The sequence below is a fragment of the Gekko japonicus genome, unplaced genomic scaffold (genome assembly GCF_001447785.1).
Source record: "Gekko japonicus isolate JY-2015 unplaced genomic scaffold, Gekko_japonicus_V1.1 scaffold270, whole genome shotgun sequence".
NCBI lineage: Eukaryota > Metazoa > Chordata > Lepidosauria > Squamata > Gekkonidae > Gekko > Gekko japonicus.
This window is the reverse complement of record NW_015170282.1, coordinates 318,045-339,115: the sequence shown is the minus strand read 5'-3', so window position 1 is coordinate 339,115 and position 21,071 is coordinate 318,045. Positions and strand designations below refer to the sequence as shown.

Here is a 21,071-nt window from a genome sequence, read left to right as displayed (position 1 = left end):
TTCCTTCCTTCCTTCCTTCCTTCCTTCCTTCCTTCCTTCCTTCCTTCCTTCCTTCCTCTTTGCATTCTTTCTCTCCCTCCCTCTTTCTCCCTTCCTTCCTTCCTCCCCATCTCTGATTTCTTTTCCTCCCTCTTTGATCTTCCCTCCCTTCCTTCCTCTTTCTTTCTCTCTGTCTGTCTTTCTTTCTAGAGTGCGTTGTATTTGTTCTACAACGTGCTTTCCTACTAGTCACTAATAAAGCTAAGCTAATCACTAAGCTTGGGGTTAGACCATCCATGGAGCCCAGTATTTAACAGGCTGTATGTCCCTGAAGCAGGTGTTCTTTCTGGGCAGAAGTATAGGGTCCCAGCTCACGGGCTCAGCAGAGGCAGGGGTATCCCCAAAGTAGCCAATACGCTTGAAGTAAAGTTACCATCTAAAGCAGGAGTCCCCAACATTTTTGATCCTGTGGGCACCTTTGGAATTCTGGCACACCATGGCGGGCAGAGCCACAAAATGGATGCTGCAGGAGTAGAGTTGACAGGTCCTCCCGTCACTCTGGTGGAGGGATTTGGGGATGTTCCAGGGGTGGGCGGGGATGCCCCCAAGCCCTGCCCCCAAGAGCGGCCACCCAGCCAGGTACCCCTCTCCCTCCTTTCCTGCCCAATTTAAAGGGCTACAGCTGTGGGGATGGTGGAAATCAGTCCCACGTGCCACGGTCCCCACCCCGCTCGCAAAAAGACCCTTTAAAGGTTCTTTTCACGAGCCGAGTGTCTGGCCCGTGACTGCCCTTCTCCCTCCTACTAGATTTAAAGGGCCCTCCAGCTGATCGGTGGGCCACGTGGTCCCCGCCGATCAGCTGAAGCCCTTTAAATCAGGCATGAGGGGAGGGAAAGGGGTGGCTGGGCGGGTGGTCGCTCTTGGGGGCGGGGCATCCCCCATCAGCCAGCTGGCTGATTGAAGCCCTCAGAAGTGGCGAAACCCCCGCCCGGACCTGAGGGCTGGCAACCCCTCTGCAGGAGGTTAAGCCAGCTACAAAACGGTTGCCCCAGCCTACCTTCAGTCCTGCAGTGAAGATCCTTGTGCTGTGGTGGCAGCTGCTGCCGAAGCAGCGTTTGAAAAAATCTGCACAACCAATAAAATCTCCAGTGGCCAATCAGAATCCTTGCTGGGCAAAAACCTCACCTGCCCCTGCCTGCTTTTTAAAAACCATTGGCAGGCACCAGAAAAGGTGTTGGAGGGCACCACGGCTCCCACAGGTACCAAGTTGTGGGCCCTTGATCTAAAGGAAGGGCTCCATCAGTCCATTATATCCAGAGTCTCTAACTCACGGGTGCCGAACTGATTAGTTATGAGGGCCGTATCTGACACAAATTAGACCCTGTCGGGCCGGGCCATGTGTGTCATAAAATGTAATGCCAGGTAGCAAAGATATAAACTTTATAAAGAACACAAACACAAAGGGTTTTTTAAAACTTAAAATAAAAACATGCTTAAAACATTAGCACTCTTGCAATATTTTGTTTATTTAACAGTGTCTGATGACTGACACCTCTTGCTCTGAATTATTGCATCAAAATGTCTGTGCTGTTGCAATCTTAAATATGCTGTTCGGGTATATATCTGTAAGCTGCAAACCTACGATGACGCAGCAGCAGCAGAACTGGAAGAAGAAACAGAAGACAGCTAGTTCCATTGTGGGCCTGATAGAAGCCCTCTGGCGGCCTGATCCGCCCCCCGGGGCCGCATGTTTGACACCCCTGCTCTAACTGCTTTCCCTGAGCCACTGCCATGAAGGTAGTGAGTTACCGTAGAAAGTAAACCAGCTCGTATCCTTTGAGGAAATGACATTCAGGATAAGACATCAGTGGAAACGCGTTTTGATTTTATGGCTCTCCTTTCCGTTTTCTAGGTCTTGCTCCGGAGGCTAACAAGTTAGCAGGGGCCCTGGCGAAGATGCCAATCCTTCACGATGCAGTCTACGCCAAGGAGACAAAAATGTATCGCCGCCATGGGCTTGGAGATGAATCCTTGGTGCTTCCGTATGTATTGGAAAACTCAGCGTTTCCCACTCTTAACGCGTTTTGACTCCTTCTGTGATGCATTCTGAGATCTCAGCTTTTCACCTTGTGTCTGATGCATGCCAGTTATGCCAGATGTATGCTCCAATCTGGAGGGCGCGCATAAAGTTTCTTCCTAAAAACTGCCGAGTTCATTATAAAAAGGCTTTTAATCCTAGGAATGAGGTCTCTGTGTCCTGGGTGGTCTTTGCCACGGCGCATTTCCGCTTCCTCTAAAACAGCGGTTCTCAACCTTCCTAATGCCACGACCCTTTAATACAGTTCCTCATGTTGTGGTAACCCCCAACCATAAAATTATTTTCGTTGCTACTTCATAACTGTAATTTTGCTACTGTTATTTGGCGAGACTTGGGAGCCCTATCCTAAGACCATCGAAAATTTGTGTTTTCCGATGGTCTTAGGCGACCCCTGTGAAAGGGTCGTTCGACCCCCAAAGGGGTCACGACCCGCAGGTTGAGAACCGCTGCTCTAAAACCTCACTTTGCTCATTGAAAAGCATGGATGTTGCGCAAATGGAAGTTTTAGTGTAAGAGGAAGTGTGTTTTGTGACAGAGCGCATGGAACCCATTCATCCAAGCCCAAATTTCTAGTCCAGCGGTCCCAGCCTTTTCAGGCCTGTGGGCAACTTTGAATTCTCACACAGGGTGGTGGGTGCACCCACAAATTGGCTGCTGCCGGAGGTGGAGACAGCCACAAAATGGCTGCCAGGAGAACCGGACTCAACCACAAAATGTCGGGGAGTGAGGTTGCACATAACACAACATTAGTCATTTCAACATTTCAGGCAAAGGCTCTCTTTAACAGGATGCCTTTTAAAAATATAGCTTAACAATGTTTTCTTGCATATACACAGTAACACAGTGAAAAATCCTTATGTTGTAGTGGCGGTAACGGAACTCATTCATCCAGCTGCTGGTGTGACCTTGGGTCTGTCATGAGTTCTTTCAGAGCTGTTGTCTCAGGAGCCGTTCTCGAAAGAGCTCTCTCAGCCCCATTTACCTCACAGGGTGTCTGTTGTGGTGAGGGGAAGGGAAAGGAGATTGTAAACCGCTTGGAGACTCCTTTGGGTAGTGAAGGGTGGGGTACAAATCCAATCTCCTCCTCCTCCTCCTCCTCCTCCTCCTGCTTCTTCCTTTTAAAAATCTGCACAGCCAATTGGATCTTGAGTGGCCAACCAGAAGCCTTCATGGGCAAAAGCCTACTTTCCCCCAACCCCCTTTCTAGAAACACTGGTTGTGTGGCAGGAAAGCTGCTTGTCATTTCCATGGTGCCAGCGGGTGCCGCGTTAGGGACCCCTGTTGTAGCCCTTACGGTTGAAGAAATGGAAGTGGGATAGGTCCGCCTGCCATCTCAGAAGCCAGCGAGGTTCCCGAATGAGATTTCTAGTGGTTGGAAGACGAGGCCTTGGTGACTTGATCGACGAAACCAGAATAGATCGAGTGAAATAGCAAACGTTGGGTTGTGTTCCATAGAAAAACTTGCCTGAGGCATTGGTGCACACAGAGTTTTCCTTTTCTCCTTCCCCCAGCAATGTTAGTCCTGAGAAGCTTCTGTCAGGTTAAGCAAAAACCTCTTGAACAGAAAGCTTCACTATGTAGGGAATGGCAGCCAGGCGTGGAATCACTGGCGGAGGTGGGGTGACTTCACCTGAGTTTCCCTTCTCTCCGAAGGTCCTTGGACTGTGGCGTGGGATCCGGCCTTTTATTCCTTTCCGTACTTCATGCACATTATGGAATTCAACTTTGCGTTAGTACACGAGTTGGATCTCTTCCAGTCAGATTTTAACATTTTGTCAGAATACACCGATACGAGTACAGATGCCCTTACGTATATGGATACTTCAGTTAGTAGCAAGTCACCAGTGCTCCCTCTAAGCTGAGTCAGTGTGAGCTAGCTCACAGTTTTTCTAGCCTCTCGCTCCCACATTTCTGTCTTCGCTAATTTATGCAGTAGCCAAATTGCTCACTGACCACTTTAATGCCAGTAGCTTACAAAGCAGAATTTTTGCTCACAAGACTCCACGTCTTAGAGGGAGCATTGGTAGTGACATGTTGCTTTCTTGTTGTCGTAAAACGGACCTTGATGAACTAAGAGTCCGATTCAACATAAGGCAGCTTCATGTGTGAGTCACCAAGTTTGCCGCCGAGGAGGAGATTGGATTTATACCCCGCCCTTCACTCGGAGTCTCATAGCGGCTTACAATCTCCTTCCCCTCCCCACAACAGACACCCTGTGAGGTAGGCGGGGCTGAGAGAGCTCTTTCCAGACCCGTCCTTGAGAGAACAGCTCTGAGAGAACTTGTGACTGACCCAAGGTCACACCAGCAGCTGCAAGTGGAGGCGTGGGGAATCAAACCCGGTTCTTCCAGATCAGAGTCCGCGCACTCAACCACTACACCAAACTGGCTCTAGGAGGGAGTTCTTCCCTGATGCGGTTGGGGAAAGGAAGGCCAGGCCAGCCACTGTGCACACTACTTGTCATGGCAAGCCTCTTTTATTTAGGTGAGTGAGGCAGCCATGGCTCAGTGGTAGAGCATCTGCTTGGCATGCAGACGGTCCCAGGTTCAATTCCTCAGCATCTCCAGTTAAAAGGACTAAGCAGTACATGTTGTGAAAGACCTGCATAAGACCCTGGAGAGTCACTGAGTAGACAATACTGACCTTGTCTGAGTAGACAGTACTGACCTTGATGGACTGGCTGACCTTGATGGACTAAGGCCGCGATCGCACAACCTAAACAATCCACTTCCAATCCACTTTCGATGCACCTTCCAACTGGATTTTGCCAGTTCACTCAGTAAAATCCAGTTGGAAAGTGCACTGAAAGTGGATTATTTAGTGAGTGTGACTGCAGCCCAAAAGTCTAATTCAGTATAAGGCAGCTTCATGTGTGAACAGTTATGTTCTCGCTGTTATGTATAGCCTGCTCTTCGCCTTATCTGGAGGACAACATTAGCAGTTCTAACTGAATCCATAAATAATCAATAGAAGCTCTTATAGAAGAGCTGTTAATGTGATTCTATGTACCATTGTGACTTTGTCTGCATTTGTGATACATAAACATATTTCTGATCCGCATTTTGGTACTAATTGGGAATTGTGAGAAGAATTTGCACTTCTAATGTTTATAAAAATGTTTTATATAAACTATGGATTGAGTCACTAAATAAACGAGTTAGAAAACATATGGTATAGTTATACTTTATTCAATCAATTGCCATCAGACACAGTGTTTTTCCTATTTTTGTCCTTTAAGACACTATGACCTTTTTCTTTTTGTCATCTGGAGGACAGGAAGCAGCAGTTTCAATAATTTGCCGTCTGTATGAAAGACCTTGTCCCTGGGTGGGTACCCCCAGATCCAAGGGGGAGGTGTTGCCATGGACTGAGGTTTTGCCCCCTCTTTGTAAACCTGAATCTGCCATATTCCAAGTCAGACATTTGGGCTGCGATCACATTAAATAATCCACTTTCAATGCACTTTCCAACTAGATTTTGCCAGTTCCCATGTAAAATCCAGTTGGAAAGTGCACTGAAAGTGGATGTTTTAGTGTGTGTGACTGCAGCCTTGGTCTGTCAAGGCCAGTACTGTCTACAGCAGGGGTGCTGAACTCATTTGTTACAAGGCTGGATCTGACAGTAATGAGATCTTGTTGGGCTGGGCCATGTATGTCATAGAATTTAATGCCAGGTAGTGGAGACAAACACAGATTTTTTTTAACTTTAAATAAAAACATGATAACTGACACCTCTTGCTCTGAATTATTGCATCAAAATGTCTGCGCTGTTGCAATCTTGAGTATGCTGTTCAAGTGTGTATTTGTAAGCTGCAAATCTATTTTTGATTTATTGACATTCACTACATAAATCTCATGCTCAGAGTTCTGAGCCTAGGACCCAGGGAAAAACATGAAATTGCTGGGCATTGCAAGCTTTTGTACATAAATTGCTTTGTGTGCTGGTCAAGAACATGAGAAGGCACCATGACACAAACTGAGGGCTATGTGTTTGCCTACAAAACTATAGTCTTCCTTAGTGGTCAGTATCAGCCTACTATCTGGGACGTCTACGTTCAAAATCCCCAAAGGAAATGTGCTGGGTGAACTTGGTCTGGACACATACTCTCAGCCTAATCCACCTCATTGGCTTGTTGTTATTCCTCATCTAAATAGTTCACATTGCTTTCCTACTAAGCAAGATTGGATCATGAGGGCAGGAATACAGTGAAAAGGGGGAGGGAACCCAGCTGCACCCAGGAGAGCCACAATATAACAAACCACACACAGTATAGCAAGGCACACAAAAGCTAACACCTTGGATAAAACTTTGTTGGTCTTAAAGTTGCTTTGTATTCTCCCCTGTGATTTAGGCAATCAAGCAAAGCAAGCTGTCACTCCTTCCCTCCCTCCCTCTCTCCCTTTGGGGAGGAGCCTCAGCCAATGGAAGGGAAGAAAGGTTGGACTTTCTCTTTTGTGCGATTGAGGCACCCTGGCCAGGAAGCAATCTCTGGGTCTTTCCCTTTCTCCCCCTGGAAGGGGGAGGGGGAGGAGCCTCAGCCATTGCAGGGAACAGAAGCTTGCCTATCTATCTCTCCTGAGTGACTGAGAAAGGCTGGCAAAGCAAGCTACGATGCAGCAGCAGCAGAACTGGAAGAAGAAGCAGGAGACAGCCAGTTCCACTGCGGGCCTGATAGAAGCCTTCTGGGGGGGCCCTGATTTGGCCCGCAGACCACATGTTTGATACCCCTGGTCTACAGTGATTGGCAGCAGCTTTCTGGGGTTCTCAACAAGGGATCTTTCATATCTCCTACTACTTCATCCTTTTGGCTGGTGATGCCAGAGATTGGACTGGGACTTTTCGCATGCAAAGCAGCTGGCCTACCACCCAGTTAGGGCTCCTGCTCTCCTTTCCCCGTAACTCAAGGGTACAGTGTTCAAGGTAGCATGTTCTCTGGATCTTATTGCAAAGCTGTGGCCATACACCTTTGAGCTCTGGAGTTCCAAAGCAACACGCCTTTCTGGAAAGGCGTCTGAAGGCGCTCTGGGCTCTATTCGGTTTAGAAAAAAGGGTGCTAACAGGGTAGGATGCAGGCCTGCCGTGTTTTGTCAGTCAGTTAGAGGGGCCGTGGCTCAGCTTGGCATCCGAATGCTTCAGGTTGAGTCCCGGGCATCTCCGGCCCTTACTTTACCTGAGACCTCAGAGAACAAGTGCCAGACTCACAGCAGACAATACTGAGCTTGGTCGGCCAGTCGTCTGATGCAGATAGATCGAAAGACTTCCCATCCGTTAAAGCCATTTCCAGTAATTCAGGTTGCAGATTTGGAATGCTTTTTTTTCTAAAAAAACCTGATTTTCAGTGGGAGGTTTTATATATAAAAAATGGGAGATAGTAGTGACCGTCTGAGGGGAAAAAAGTCTTCCTTCTGGCTTGGATCCATCAGAGGATTTCCATGAGTAGAAGACTCGTGTGTGATATTTTGCCATTTCCCCTCCCCCATTGCAAACCCATGATTCCATAAGAAGAAGAGGAGGAGGGGGAGGGGGAGATTGGATGTATAACCCCACCCTTCACTCAGAGTCTCAGAGCGGTTTACAAACCCCTTTCCCTCCCCCTCCCTACAACAGACACCCTGTGAGGTAGGTGGGGCTGAGAGAGCTCTTTCAAGAACTGCCGTTTCAAGGACAGCTCTTGTCAGAACTACGGCTTGCCCAAGGTCATCCACCAGCTCCAAGTGGAGGAGTGGGGAATCAGACCCGGTTCTCCCAGATTAGCGTCCGCGTACTTAACCACATTTTGGATTGGAGGTGGGAGATGAGAAAGTTGCTCTCTGTGAGTAGAAATCCCTTTCATTCACAGAAATCGATTTGGATCCAGACTATCTTAACAGAGGGAAAAATGCCTCTTTTATGATGACAGCTACAAAGGCCTGAACTACACGTTACAATGCAGCCATATTGCAGCCGCTAGTTCCCAATGGGAGCTCCATTTAAAAGTGCTGCTGGGGCCTGATTAGTATCAGGATGGTGGGGGTGAGCTCCTGCCTGCTCCCCCCCCCTGTTATTTGCCCTGTCTCTCCCCCCCTGCACATGGTCCCTGCTCAAAATCGCCCCCCCCAGCGGCACTTGTAAGTGGAGTTTCTACGAGGAACTGGCACCTGCAATATGTTTGCAAGTTCCCATGGTAGACTTGTGTAGGCTGCAAAGTGTTCTTTGCGCATGTGCTTAATTTTCAAAGGACAAATGTTTCCCAAAAAGGAAGAAAAATGGTGTTCGATGCAATGTTTTGCAGATGTCATTGATTAAGGGTGGTCAGGGCTTCCACCTGTACGCAGGGGGCGGGGGTACATCCTGAAGTCAATGCAAAAATTACTCATCCCACAACATTTCCTCTCTCTCTCTCTGTTTTTGTGACAGCCCTTCCAGAGAAAATAAAAGAGTAATCTACACAATCATGGAACTTTCTCCGCTGCTGGATTCTGCAAATATGACACCAGCCGACTGGGGCAAGATTGCAAAGTGCCTTGAGGTATGCCAGAATTTTCCTTGCAAGGGTTATATGACATTACACATAGACATTTGTTAATTTTTTTTTCTTTTACATTACAAGCCAAACTGCTTTAGATCTTAGGGATCAGATATGTACTGGCAGACGTTTACTCTAAGTTGAGTTAGTGTGAGCTAGCTCACAGTTTTTTAGCCTCCGGCTCACACATTTTTGTCTCAGCTCAGGAAGGAGGGCTCCAGAGCAAACTAGTTTATGCAGCGGCCAAATCGCTCGCTCACAACTTGGAATTTTTTGCTCACAAGTCTCCACAGCTTAGAGGGAGCATTGGTGTACACCCTACCCCACCCCAACTTGGATGTCCAGGATGTATCGGGCTCTGCCACTCCTTATTGGATCAATTCAGGTTGTGCGGTTCACACATCTGGCTTTCTGTATCCACAGTAATGTACTGTTCCCATTCCATTCCATTCAAAAAAATGACCTTTCAAGCTGAACTCAGTTTAAGATTCATGGAATTACACATTGAAGCAGTCTGCTAAGCGCACTGCTTGAACACTGCCAGTGAAGCCAGCTTTCCCCTGTATCGGTCAGAACTTTGGTTCTGAACAGGTATAACAGGGATGAATCGATAAGCAGGATCCGATTGGGACCTAATAGCCTGCTCACAGCGTTATCCTTGGGAGGGAGAAAGGTAGGAGGTAAACAGATTCCAGAGTATTTTTTGCCTGTGCGATTCAATGTATTGGAGACCTGTACTGCCAGTTTTTAATGGCTGGCTAAAATCCATTTGACCACAAGGTGGAGATAGAAGGTAACTTTGGACGCCGGTGAGCTTTCCCCGTGACATGCTAGCGAGCTCTTGAGAAAAATATTTTAGGTGGTTGAAATGCTCTCTGAAGTTCTGTTCTTGGGAGGGGGGGGGTCCCCAGGAAGAGGATTTCGGGGCACATTGTGGGCCACAGGGGTAGAAGGGTAAGAAAATGGTGCTTTGGGGTCGGAAGTCCTTGGGCTCATCTAAAACAGCCTGGATCCAAGTCTGAATATAGTTCTGAGCCACTGAGACGGACAGAGTTTTGTTCACTGGTGCGGGGACAGGAGGCCCCCCCCCCAGTTCAGCTGTAGAACGCACATGTTCCTCACACAGGATCCAAGGCTCAATCCCGAGCAGCTCCTGATAAAAGATCTTAAGAACATAAGAAGAACCCTGCTGGATCAGACCAAATGCTCATCCAGTCCAGCATTCTGTTCACACAGTGGCCAACCAGCTACCTTTAGGAAGCCCACAGACAGGAAGTCTGCAGCAGCAGCATCCTGCCTGTGCTCCCCAGGAACTGATTTGAAGAGGCAGGCTACCTCTGGTATGGAGACATCTCATAAGAACATAAGAGAACATAAGAGAAGCCAGTGGTGGATCAGGCCAGGGGCCCATCCAGTCCAACACTCTGTGTCACACAGTGGCCAGAAATACCAGGTGCCATCAGGAGGTCCAGCAGTGGGGCTAGGACACCAGAAGCCCTCCCACTGCTGACCCCCCCAAGCACCAAGAATACATAGCATCACTTGCCCCGGAGTCCCTATCTATACCTTGTGGCTAATAGCCACTGATGGACCTCTGCTCCATATGTGTATCTAATTCCCTCTTGAAGCCGTCCATGCTTGTAGCTGCCACCACCTCCTGTGGCAGTGAATTCCACGTGTTAATCACTCTTTGGGTGAAGAAGGACTTCCTTTTATCTGTTCTAACCCGACTGCTCAGCAATTTCATGGAGTGCCCACGAGTTCTTGTATTGTGAGAAAGGAGAAAAGTACTTCTTTCTCGACCTGCTCTATCCCATGCATAATCTTATAAACCTCAATCATGTCACCCCTCAGGTTTTGTTTCTCCAAGCTAAAGAGCCCCACGTGCTTTAACCTTTATAGGGAATGTGTTCCAACCTTTTTATCATTCTAGTTGGCCTCCTGTACATTTTCCAATGCTATAATATCCTTTTTGAGGTGTGGTGACCAGAGCTGTACACAGTACTCCAAATGAGGTCGCACCATCGATTTATACAGGGGCATTATGATACTGGCTGATTTGTTTTCCAATTCCCTTTCTTGGACATTAGGACTAGGAACAATCTTTGCCTGGGACCATAGAGTACAACCACCAGACAGGGTAGACAGTTTTGGCCTAGCGCTGACTCAGCAATATAAGGCAACTTCAGGAAGATTCACTTAGAGATCCTCTTTTTTGGCAGTGCAGAGGATGCTGACATGGTTTAATTAAAAAAAAAATTCTCCGGCCACCACTCAGAGCAGTGGTTGGCAATGGCAGCACAAGTAGCTTTCTTTCCAAGCTCCAATCCTCCCCCTTCCCCCGCTGCTCTATTAAGGGTCCCAACCTACAGTTATCTAGGTTCTAGGGGCCAAACTACACATTACACTTTCCACCAGTTTGCCTCAGGGTCTTGCAGCCATACTGCAGCTGTGGGTTCCCAGCGCCAACTCCATTTACAAGAGCCCCAGGAGCCCGATTTATATTGGGACCACAGTGTACGTAAGTGGAGTTGCCACCAGGAACTTATAGCTGAATATGGCTGCGAGTCCCTGAAGTAAACTTGTGGAAAGTGTAATGTGTAGTTTGGCCTGAAGTTTGTTACTGCATTACTCTTACTGGGGAAGTTCAGGGCTCAAGAAGAAGAAGAAGAAGAGGAGGAGAGTGGATTTATACCTTAACTACCTGAAGGAGTCTCAGAGCGGCTTACAATCTCCTTTCCCTCCCCCTCCCCACAACAGACACCCTGTGAGGTAGGTGGGGCTGAGAGAGCTCTTTCGAGAACTGCTCTTGAGAGAACAGCTCTGAAAGAACTTGTCACTGACCCAAGGTCACACTAGCAGCTGCATGTGGAGGAGTGAGGAATCAAACCCGGTTCTCCCAGATTAGAGTCCACGCTCCTAACCACTGCACCAAACTGGCTCTTACCTTTTAAAATGTGAATGTTTGGGGTCTAAGAGCAAAGGATGCCTCACATTATAATTTAGTACAAGGGAGATGATGGGGAGAGCTTTTGGATGCTTTGGCCTCTGCTGGGGGGGAAGGGTGCTGTTCTCATCTAGTCCCTTCTTCCCCCGGAACGGAAGACCACAAAGCTTCCTCATCCCTGGCCTTCCTCTTCCTTTGACTTTTATGGGTCGCTCTCAGGTCCCCACCCTTTCCCAGCTCCCTCGCCTTGATCACACAGAGGGGTTGCCAGATTTGTTTGGTTGGCATACCAAACTAGGAAAGAAATAAAGTACAGATAGGCCTAAATCTAATTTCTGATCTTAATATTGATTTTATCATGTCTGTATTTTAACACTTTTAGATTCTTATTTATAATTTTAGATGCCATAATATTTTATAATTTTATTGCTCCCTTATCTGTACTTATCTGTCTTCTATTATACTGGTCTATGACCGTAATAAAGGCTTGTTGTTGATCACACAGAGGACTTTTCTCAGAATCAGGAGAGCCTTTGTCGTAGGGTGTAGCCTTGCCCATGGCTCCAGTCCGTGACCCTGCCTTCTTTTTTCTTTCTCTCCCCTTACCCCCTTGGGTTATCGACCCCGTCTTTACATATGGTGGCCCTGTCAAGGTGGGATGGCTATGATGACCTCCCCCGGTCCTGTATGTTTTCTTACAGTGGGGCCAATAGAAATTGGGTGAGGGCCCTTGCACAGCGACCTCTGCCTAATCCAGAGCTGCCCCCCTGTAATGTACTGCCGCCATTACCACATGCAAGGTATTCAGCCTGACATGCCCGGACTTGCCCGGGCTGGCCAGGCACAATTTATCTGTAGCATCAGTCGAAAGACAAAGGATCCGAAGGATCCTAGCCGGCCCAATCAAAAGGGCTAGCTTCCCAGCCGGGAGACCAATGGTCGCCCGGTTACTGTAAATAGCCTATCGGGAGTAGGGGGTGTGTTTAGGTGTACTGGTGGCGGGTTTTCTGAACGCATATAAACCGGCCTCCGAGCTGGTTTCTTTGTCTTTGTTCTGATCTAATAAAGTACTCTCTGCTGAATCACTCAACGTCTCAAGTACTTTTCACCCCCCATAGCTGCTATTCAGTGAGTCAAAGAGCTCCCTTTATCAGAAGGTAGCTTCAGAGGGATGCCATGTTGAACCGCCTTAGAACACTTAAGATTCCAGAAGAGATTTGCTTTGTGGATTCCAGTCCGATAGCACCTTAAAGGTTTCCCTTGCTCGAAAGCCAGTCGAATCTGACTCTAGGGGGCGGTGCTCCTCTCCGAAGAGCCAGCGCTGTCCAAAGACTTTTCCCGTGGTCATGTGGCCGGCATGACTAAACGCCAAGGCGCATGGAATGCTGTTGCCTTCCCACCGGAGAAGTACCTATTTCTCTACTTGCAATTTCTTGCTTTCAAACTGCTAGGTTGGCAGGAGCTGGGGCCATAGACGGGAGCTCACTCCGTCACGCGGCACTCGGATCTCGAACTGCCGGGCCGACTTTCCAGTCTGCAGCTCAGCATGTTAACCTCTGAGCCACCGTGGCCCCGATAGCACCTTAGTGACCAACAAAATTTTCGGCCTATGAGCTTTTGAGAGTCAGGCCTCCTTTATCTTGATGCCTGGAAGTTTTGTTCACTGGGACAGAATGGAAACATTGATCTTTGTCTTCGCTGGGGGTGTAGATTTGTCAAATTTCAAGGGGGGGGATATCAAGATCCTGTTTCAGAATTTAAAAAGCATAGTGTGGTGAAGTTATATTTAATGCACCATTCCTGTGTTTTGAACAGAAGAGGGCAGTCTTGGGCTGGCAGTTGGCCTCTCTTGAGGCTGGCTTCCGGGGCTGCCTCCCGGTACGCCACAATAGCCCCAGTTTACTTAATCTGTTCTCGTAAATGTTATAATCCCCAAAGTAAAAGCAGCAACAACAACACAACCCCCCCCCCAAGACCATACGATTCATTTACATATGTTAACATTCCTGTTTTAAAGCCATTGCTAAGCTTTGCTTAATTAGCAGTCTTCCTCTGGTTAAGAACACATCATTAATATGTATACGTGGCAGTTCGGGTCTTTGAGTTTCCCTCATAATTAGCAACTGAAAGAAATAAGATTTTATGTCGACTGTGTTCTTTAACAATTAATTATGTTCAACTGGAGGGAAAAATAAGATGGTGCTTCTCAGAAAGGGAGTATTAAAACGCCAGATAGGAAAACCCAAATCAGATGGGGACTCCAAGCGGCATTTTGTGGTTTGCGTCGGTCAGCTGCTGTTGTGAGGGCTGGTTCCCCCACCCTCTTCAGGCTGTTTCCTTTGAGCTTCCATCCCCCCCCCCCTAAAAAAAAAGTCTCTCTGTCTTATACATATGAATATACTCTTACACTGAGCCAGATCAGTATTATTTCCTCTGTCTGGCGGTGGCCGTCAGTCTTGGGTGGGCAGAGACTATTTGAGATCTCCTAACTGGAGCTGCCTACTAGGGGCTGCGGTGGCTCAGGGGCTCAGACGCTGAGCTGCAGACAGGAAGGTCTGTAGTTCGGCAGTTTGAGACTCTAGTGCCGCATGATGGAGTGAGCACCCATCTCTGGCCTCAGCTCCTGCCAACCAAGCAGTTCGAAAGCAAGAAATTGCAAGTAGGTAAATAGGTACCGCTTCGGTGGGAAGGTAACAGCGTTCTGTGCACCTCGGCATTTAGTCATGCTGGCCACATGACCATGGAAATGTCTTTGGACAGCACTGGCTCTTTGGCTTGGAAACGGAGATGAGCACCACCCCCTAGAGTCGGATTCAGCTAGCTTTCAAGCAAGGGAAACCTTTAGCTTTACTTTTTAACTGGAGTTGCGAGGGATTGAAGAAGAAGAAGGAGGAGGAGGAGGAGGAAGAGGAAGAAGAGAAAGAAGAAGAAGAGGAAGAAGAAGAAGGAAGAAGAAGGAAGAAGAAGAGGAGGAGGAGGAGGAGGAGATTGGATTTATACCCCACCCTTCACTACCCAAAGGTGTCTCAGAGCAGCTTACAAACTCCTTTCCCTTCCCCTCCCCACAACAGACACCCTGTGAGGTAGGTGAGGCTGAGAGAGCTCTTGACAGAAACTGCTCTTTTTCAAGAACAGCTCTTATCAGAACTACAGCTTGCCCAAGGTCATCCAGCCAGGTGCAAGTGGAGGAGTGGGGAATCAAACCCGGTTCTCCCAGATTAGAGTCTGCGCACTTAACCACTACACCAAACTGGATTGAATTTGAGGTTCTTCAAGAAATGCATTTCTGCACTTTTTCCGATGCCAAAACATTCTTTTTGAGGTGTGGTGACCAGAACTGCACACAGTATTCCGAGTGAGGTCGCACCATCGATTTATACAGGGGCGCTATGATGCTGGTGATTTGTTTTCAGTTCCCTTCCTAATAATCCCCAGCATAGCGTTGGCCTTTTTCATTGCAGCCGCACACTGTCTCCACATTTTCAGTGAGTTATCTACTACGACTCCAAGATCTCTCTCTCAATCAGTCTCTGCCAGTCTCTGCCAGTTCAGATCCCATCAATGTGTATTTATATTTAGGATTTTTGGACCCAATGTGCATCACTGATTTTTATCGGGTTGGATCTGAGACTTCCACAGAGTTGTTTTGTGGGAGCAATTTTTAGTACCTTTCCTAGCCCCCCACCAAACCTGAAAAGCCACCACTGAAAAACAGATTCAAATCCAGTAGCATCTTAGAAGCCAAGAAGATTTTCAGCACATGAACTTTCGATAGTCAAAGCGCCCTTGGTCAGATACTGGCGGACAGGGATTATTGCACGTAGCGGGGGGGGGGGTTCATCCAGTTTCCCTTCTTGCTACAGCCCCTCCCCAAATTCTGCCTGGCATAATTCTGTGAAGGATCTCTTAACCCTCAGTTGTGGATTTCTTGTCGGGTGCAGGGAATGGCCAGAGGAAGGTGGTAAAAATCAATCCTACAAACACTCAATTTATGACAGTTTAGATCTAGCCTGTTGCATTCAAATGATTTAACAAGTAACTCTGGAAAATACTAGACTATGTGTCTGTTCTGGCTTTTTATGTTGCTTTGCATTATGATGCATGGACAGCTTCAAGGGGGAATTGGATAAACAGATTGAGCAGAGGTCCAGCAGTGGCTATTAGCCACAAGGTATAGATAGGAACTCTCGGTCTAGGGCAAGTGATGCTCTGTATTCTTGGTGCTTGGTGGGGGGGGGCAACAATGGGAGGGCTTCTAGTGTCCTGGCCCCACTGCTGGACCTCCTGATGGCACCTGGTAATTTTGGCCACTGTGTGACACAGAGTGTTGGACTGGATGGGCCTTTGGCCTGATCTAGCATTGGCTTCTCTTATGTTCTTATGCCCTCATCCCCCTTTCCATGTTACCCAATTGTTTCCCAATTAAAAGAGGTCTGGTGGTGGGTCTTTAAGTGACCTATCCAGACACTGACAGCTTGGAAGTGCAAGGATTGGTACTCACAAAAATGGGAAGCAGAAGAATACATGAACATATGAAACTCTCTTATACTGAATCTGACCCATGGTCTATCGAAGTCAGTGCAATCCTAGCTCGCCTCCTTGTGGGGCACCCTGGATCACACTGAAGAACTAGAACTTCTGGCTGCCAGACAATTGTAGGATCTCCTGGCTACACTGTGCACATGGAAACAAGCAATCAAACAGTCCTTCTCAGTTTGGTGTAGTGGTTAGGAACGTGGACTCTAATCTGGGAGAACCGGGTTTGATTCCCCACTCCTCCACATGCAGCTGCTGGTGTGACCTTGGGTCAGTGACAAGTTCTTTCAGAGCTGTTCTCTCAGGAGCAGTTCTCGAAAGAGCTCTCTCCGCCCCACCTACCTCACAGGGTGTCTGTTGTGGGGAAGGGAAGGGAAAGCCGCTCTGAGACTCGTTCGGGTAGTGAAGAGCGAGGTATAAATCCAATCTCCTCTTCTTCTTCTCTCAGGACCAATTGACAAGGGGTATAGGAGACTTTTTGCATCTTGTCTACTCAGGCTGGCAGCGACCCTCCAAGGTCTCAGGCCGAGGTCTTTCACATCACCTCCTGCCAGATCTTTTTAACTGGGGATGCCGGGGATTGAACCCGGGACCTTCGGCGTGCCAAACAGATGCCCTACCACTGAGCCACAGCTCAGGATTTGAGGCCACAGCTTCAAGAATTTGAAGATGGAAAGGAAGGCTAAGTAAGCAAATTCAGGAAGCCGCTCTTTCCCCACACTGTGTGTTACACTGGTGTTTAAATGATGCCATCTGCAATGCATTTAATCTTAAAAGGTTATTTAGAGAGGAAAGGTAATTGTGGCTATTTCAAAAAAATCAACATGCTTGCCATAGTTCTTTAAAATGCTGTACCCAATCCCTCGAGTTTCCTAATGACGACATATACTACCCTCCAATGCAAGAGGCTTATTTTAGTGGAAGGCTCCTGGTGATGGAGGAACACGTCACTGTTAGCTGAGCACAGTAATGGGGTACAACCCGCCATGTTTGTTTGATGACCCTTCCCGGTCAGGGTCCCCCCCCCCTTTTCTAAAATTCACCTTCTTAACATGAGGAATTTCTTTTGGATCGCCAGGCACACTACGAGCAACACGACGGCTTTGTGATCCTTCACGGCACAGACACAATGGCATACACAGCCTCAGCGTTGTCGTTCATGTGCGAGAATCTGGGCAAAACCATTGTCCTGACCGGCTCGCAGGTAAGTGGCGTCCTCGAGAAACTCCAAGAGGTGGGCTGTACTCTGCGAGTTAGGCTTAAGTTCGGAAACGGTCTTGTCTTATTCGACTTGAGCAGGTGTCGGTGAGGGGGAGGAAGTGAATTTTCAAAATAAACCAATCATCCCCTGCAACGGCCCTGTCTCTGATCGTATGAACGAATCCCATGGGCGCTAGATGATCTCTGAGCTAGATGGTCTCTGCCAAAACTTCCATTTGGCAAGATCAGTGGTTTTCTGTAGGCTCTTGTGCGCATGGACATTTAAGCAGAAGGGGAAGCGCATAGCATGGCAGAGAAAGTCTCGCGGGCACAGAATGCGTTTGTACGATCTCAGCCCTTGTGAGGGAGGCGTTTACCGTCTCCAGTTCAAGGAGGGGGACACAAGAGTGGGAGTTAGTGTTAGGCCCCAAGGAGAGCTCGTGTGACGATAGGGCCACCCTCCACAGAAGCCCAGCATTCACTAACTACACCTGCTAAAATTTCGAAACCATAAGTGGCACAGTAGGTTGACTATCGGACGGCAGTGCTTGTCAAGGGATATTTCTTACATGTTGAATTCCCCCTTCCCCCCCCAAAAAAAGAACATGAAGAAAAATTATGCAAAAGGGGAAAGATAATTTCATGAGGTGGGAGAGAATAATGTTTTATATTCAAAGGGAGGAAATCCTACCATCTGCCATAGTTTAGATGAAGAAATATGTCCACGTCCCAGTAAATCACACGATAAGAGAGTGTACCATAAATTATTCATGGCCTTCTATTTGCTTTGAGATGGGAGCCGTCTTTTTTCTCTTCTCTCATTGCTGATTTTTTTTTAAGCCATTGGCTGTAATTTCTGTCTTTCTCTCCAGGTGCCCATCTATGAGCTGAGGAACGACGGCCGATCCAACCTGCTGGGCTCCTTGCTGATCGCTGGACAGTTTGTAATCCCTGAGGTCAGGTCACCCACATTGTCCCCGCTTTCCCCCTCCTTCCTTGCTCTCTTTTTAAAAAATGCTTTTCCAAATGCTCAAATACTGTAGATTCCAGTGTGCTGAGTGATAATTGTGGAATTATCAACTTTGCCTGTTTGCCATAGATATTAAAGCGTTTGTTTACAATAAAAGATTGGCAACGGCTCTCCGGGATCTCAAGCTGAGGTCTTTGACATCACTTCCTACCTGATGGTGCTAACTGGAGATGCTGGGGGATTGAACTCGGGACCTTCTGCGTGCCCAGCAGGTGCTCTGTTACTGAGCTACAGCCCCTCCCTGTGTATTTGCTGTGTTTACCTCACAGGGGCTACGGTAAGCTCTTGTAGGATTGGCGACTTTAGGAGTGTGTTGCCTAATATGCAAAGGTGTTCCTGCTACAAAAAGAGCCCTGCAGTGTCTTATAAGGTTTGGGACCAATGGGCCTCCTACTCCCAAACTATCCTGCCATACATTGGAGATTCACTGTAGCCTGTCCTCTGCCACTCTTCTCCGTGTTAATCGTGGAGGGTTGTCATGACAGAGAGAGTCTAGATTCCCCTTGAGATTTTTCTACTATTATCAGGTGTTTTATGTTGAGGACTTACTTAGATTTCTCAGTGGGCTTTTTGTTGCTTATGGGAGACAAGGCTGCATGGTATATAGACCAATCTCAGACGCTGGGCAGAGTCAGTACTTGGATGGGAGGCCACCGAGGAAGACTCTGCGGAGGAAGGCAATGGCCCACCACCTCTGCTTCTCACCTGTCTTTTTAAAAATTGGTTCTTATTAAATTAAATGTCATGAACAATAAACGATCCATGCAATTAAGAATACAAAGAATCCAGCCAGAATTCCACAAGGACATCCAAAAAAAACCCCCAAACCAATAAACCCCCATATAAACAATAAGTGCTAAAATATTAACAAAAGGAGAAAACCTACAAAATCTCTATCCAACCTGGCTACAGATGTAAAAATTTCTTCTTCTTTTTTAATCCCCTGAAGACAGGGTAGCTTTATTAGTTTTTGTTACACCTACAAACCTACAGAAATTAGAAAGGGGGAGGGGAAAGAAAAATAAAAAACCCCAGGATACAAGACAGCAAATAAAAAAACCCACACTATGACTAAAAACCCAAGAAAGGAAGGTCTTTAACAGTTAGTATCCAGTTAGTCATAAAAGTTATAACTTTTCGTTTAAGTCAATGAATTCAAGAGTTAGTGAGTCCGTTTTAGTCATTATCTATCTTCTTCTTGTTGTACACAAAGTCTCTTTCATCTTCTTCTTTCTACAGATGTAAAAATTTCTGATAGAGACGGTTTAGGGGGGATTATACCTTGCTCCACCATGTCAGAGGTCATTTCGGGTGGGATCGCGGGAGAACGCAGTTCCCCTGGGTGAGGTGCGAGGGGGCGGGGCACACAACGTAGCCCCACCCCCTGCTTCCAGCCGCCTCGCTTCTGGCCCTCATTCAGCCAGGAGGAGGCAGGAGAAGAGGAAGGGTAAGTTGCTTCCTCCCCGCCTCTCCCCACCCCTGCCTGCCTGGGGCCAGGGACGGCCTTGGAGGGGCTTCCTCGCACTCCCGCCGGCCTTGCAGGTCCACTGCCGGGCCCCTGATGTCAGGGTGTGTGGCATATGCTAATGAGTTATGCTAATGAGTTCCCCTAGCTCTTTTTCTACGAAACGACCCCTGCACCATATATTGCAAAACCGGGTGCCAGGTCTCTGCAAATTTGGATTGATGGCTTATTCCCATTCTGACACAGTAAATTATCTATGATTTCCCCCATTATGACCTGATAAATTTTTTCATACCAGTTTGTTACCAAAGGGGGTGCAAGATCTCTCCATTTTGATGTGATCGTTAAAAGGACAGTGGCTAATACAAGAGCAATCAACTCCTTACTGGAGTTTCTAACAGACATGTCAGGCCAGTGATCTAGTAGTATTGACTCTGGTGCGAAAGGTAACTCAACACCTGTAATACCCTTGATCCAGCTTACAATTTCTAACCAAAATCTATTTATATAAATACAGTCCCACCAGCAGTGTCGGTAGGATCCTACTTGACCACATCTTTTCCAGCAGTTTGGGAAATTAGATGGGTAGATGTGAGAGAGTCTCTTGGGAGCCACTTTTCACCTGCCCTGAAGGCCCCTTGCTGTGGTCACTGTAAGTTGGTTGTGACTTGATGGCACTTAGGTACATTTTATTGCTTACCAGCCATCTAAAGCACATTATTGGAGAGGTGGGATACAGATGTTTGAAACAAACAAATGAAAATAATGTATCAAATTGTAGAGTTGAAAAGCCATCTAGTCTATCCCCCTGGTGAAAGGGGGTAAATAAAATCACATAGGCCCCGGTCACATGGCAAAATTGCCGCGGGAAAGGCACAGATGGTGGGCGGATTATCCGGGCACGATCACACCCCAACATCTGGGAAGTGGAGCGCACCCGTGGCTTACCACCGACAATGAGAGTTAAAAACGAGTATCTCCAAGGTACTAGTAAACGTTTGCCATGGGCTGCCTCCAGACGCCGGTGGTGTGATCGCGCCGGCACGCGGCATTCCCCTCGGTCCCCCGTTTACCCGCCGGCACCGAGGGGAGGACCGGTGGTGTGCCGCCGGCGCGTCTGATCGCATAATCGCGGATCAAACTGTGCCAGGGCAATTAGCCACGCCTCCCCCCGCGATATCCAGCCCATGTGACCGGGGCCATAATATGGTAAATATTACAGTGGCGCATTCTCATGCTTGGCACGTGATGTGTGACATGCCTTTAGGTGCAACCTATTCAACCTTCCTTCCTCTTTTAAACATCTTGGTC

General features: G+C 47.7%; 1 protein-coding gene across 1 annotated transcript in view; it reads left to right on the top strand.

Annotated features, from left to right (window-relative positions):
* Positions 1–21,071, top strand: part of LOC107115978 (60 kDa lysophospholipase-like) — a 121,537-nt gene that overhangs the window by 12,317 nt on the left and 88,149 nt on the right. The window contains exons 2-5 of the mRNA XM_015417790.1: positions 1,892–2,021; positions 8,474–8,585; positions 17,144–17,269; positions 18,138–18,221. Coding sequence (XP_015273276.1) covers positions 1,892–2,021; positions 8,474–8,585; positions 17,144–17,269; positions 18,138–18,221 — 452 coding nt within the window. The remainder of the gene's footprint in view (positions 1–1,891; positions 2,022–8,473; positions 8,586–17,143; positions 17,270–18,137; positions 18,222–21,071) is intronic.